General features: G+C 34.2%; 1 protein-coding gene across 1 annotated transcript; it reads right to left on the reverse strand.

The window, feature by feature from the left end:
- Positions 1-854: 854 nt before the first annotated feature.
- On the reverse strand, positions 855-1,743 carry LOC109592076 (cytosolic Fe-S cluster assembly factor NUBP2 homolog; the record flags this gene model as incomplete). Its single annotated transcript, XM_020007640.1, has 3 exons — positions 855-1,062; positions 1,311-1,380; positions 1,624-1,743. Coding segments are annotated over 3 exons (312 nt in total), but the record flags the coding sequence as incomplete, so codon positions are not given.
- Between the last annotated feature and the right edge of the window lie 13 nt (positions 1,744-1,756).

Genomic DNA, 1,756 nt, shown 5'->3' on the forward strand with positions numbered 1-1,756 from the left:
TGACTCATCACCTGATATTGTATACTTGATGATGTCTCAAGTACTAGACATAAGAACAATAAAGTGGATTGGTATATATTACACTAAAATAACAAAAGATGTCATCCTCTCACTGTCTCACACAATAACAAACAATACTTCATTAGTGGCACTATTGATCAGTGCTGATTCCATCAATGATGATGGAGTCATTGCACTAACACAATCATTAATTAATAATAAAACAATTACTTACTTAGATCTTAGTATCAATCCTGACATCACTTCAACCAGTGCTCAGTCACTAGCTGAACTTTTACTCTACAACCACACACTATCTTCCCTTTCTCTCGAAGGTACTAACATTGATACTGATGGAGTACTGGTACTGATGGAATCTCTCAGGACCAATAATACACTAGGGAGACTATGGCTAGACAAGAAACATGAACAAACTTGTTCTTCTTTACCTTATTATAAAACTATTGAAAACAGATTAGGCTTTGTGTAATTATTTCATGTACATTATTAGTTTATTAAAATGGAAAAAATAATTTTAAAATATACTTGCCGCCAGATTGACCACACCCCTCATGCCAAGAACACACGTCCATTATTCACATGAGGGAAAGAGAGAGAGAGAGAGAGGGAAAGGAGAAGATAAAGATGATGTAAACACGCTACAAGTACATGTACATGTCCATATAAACTTATACCACTATCAAACTGATGGGCTCAGCTTCTGTTGAAGACTAGAATACAATTACAGAAATTGGTGAGTTTTAATTTGGCAAATTTGTGTCCATGTGCCATTGAGCATGTACATAATGGTACAAAATGGTGTTTTAATTAATTTGACAAATGGCTATCAAAATGGAAAATTTGTCAAAATTTATTCCCGGGCCAGCGTCCAAAATTAACTGGTATATGATTAGTGACATTATAAAGTTAATTAATAAACTTAATTAATTAATAATTTATTAATAATGTCACTTATTGATTGTCTGGTGGTTAATGAATATTCATGAATTTTTAACCCTTTATCAACATCATGAACCAGCAATGGATCAATTGGTATACGTCCTATTTAATAAATAAATAAAATAATAATAATAATAATAATAATAAGTATTTAATGATGGGTGGGTAACTTCTATTTTAAAGGTGCACATTTTACTCTTTTAATTAACATGTACATGTAATACAATGTATGTTGTATTACCAGAAATTCATTAACTTAAGTGACATGAACATTTCCTAATATACCGTCCCTTATAAGGTAGTGCCATGTGTACATGTACTGGAGTGTCTCCATTATAATGAACCAGTACCTAGGAAAGGGACTTGACATTGTTTAGCTAATTCTTCACCTCCTCCAGTGGAAAATACATTAGTACATTCCTAATGAGAGGAGAGAGAGAGGGAGAGAGACAGAGACAGAGAGAGACAGAGACAGAGACAGAGAAGGGAGAGAGGGAGAGAGAGAGAGGGAGGGAGAGAGAGAGAGGGGGGAGAGAGAGGGAGGGAGAAAGAACATTATTAAAAGAGAAGGACATAAGTACATGTACATATATAAAGATAAAGAGAGAGAGGAGGAGGAGGTGATGGTGTGTACATGTACATTGTATGTGTCCTTATACTCACTGAACAGTGTGGACACACAAACCCACGCATGTTCTCTATAATACCAATAACTGGTAATAATATCTTTTTACAAAATGACACCTCTCTCCTCACATTTGATAATGATACACCCCTAACAATAACAATAATAATA

This window comes from Amphimedon queenslandica, unplaced genomic scaffold (genome assembly GCF_000090795.2).
Source record: "Amphimedon queenslandica unplaced genomic scaffold, v1.1 AMPQUscaffold_6379_Cont21661, whole genome shotgun sequence".
In the NCBI taxonomy this organism is placed as follows: domain Eukaryota; kingdom Metazoa; phylum Porifera; class Demospongiae; order Haplosclerida; family Niphatidae; genus Amphimedon; species Amphimedon queenslandica.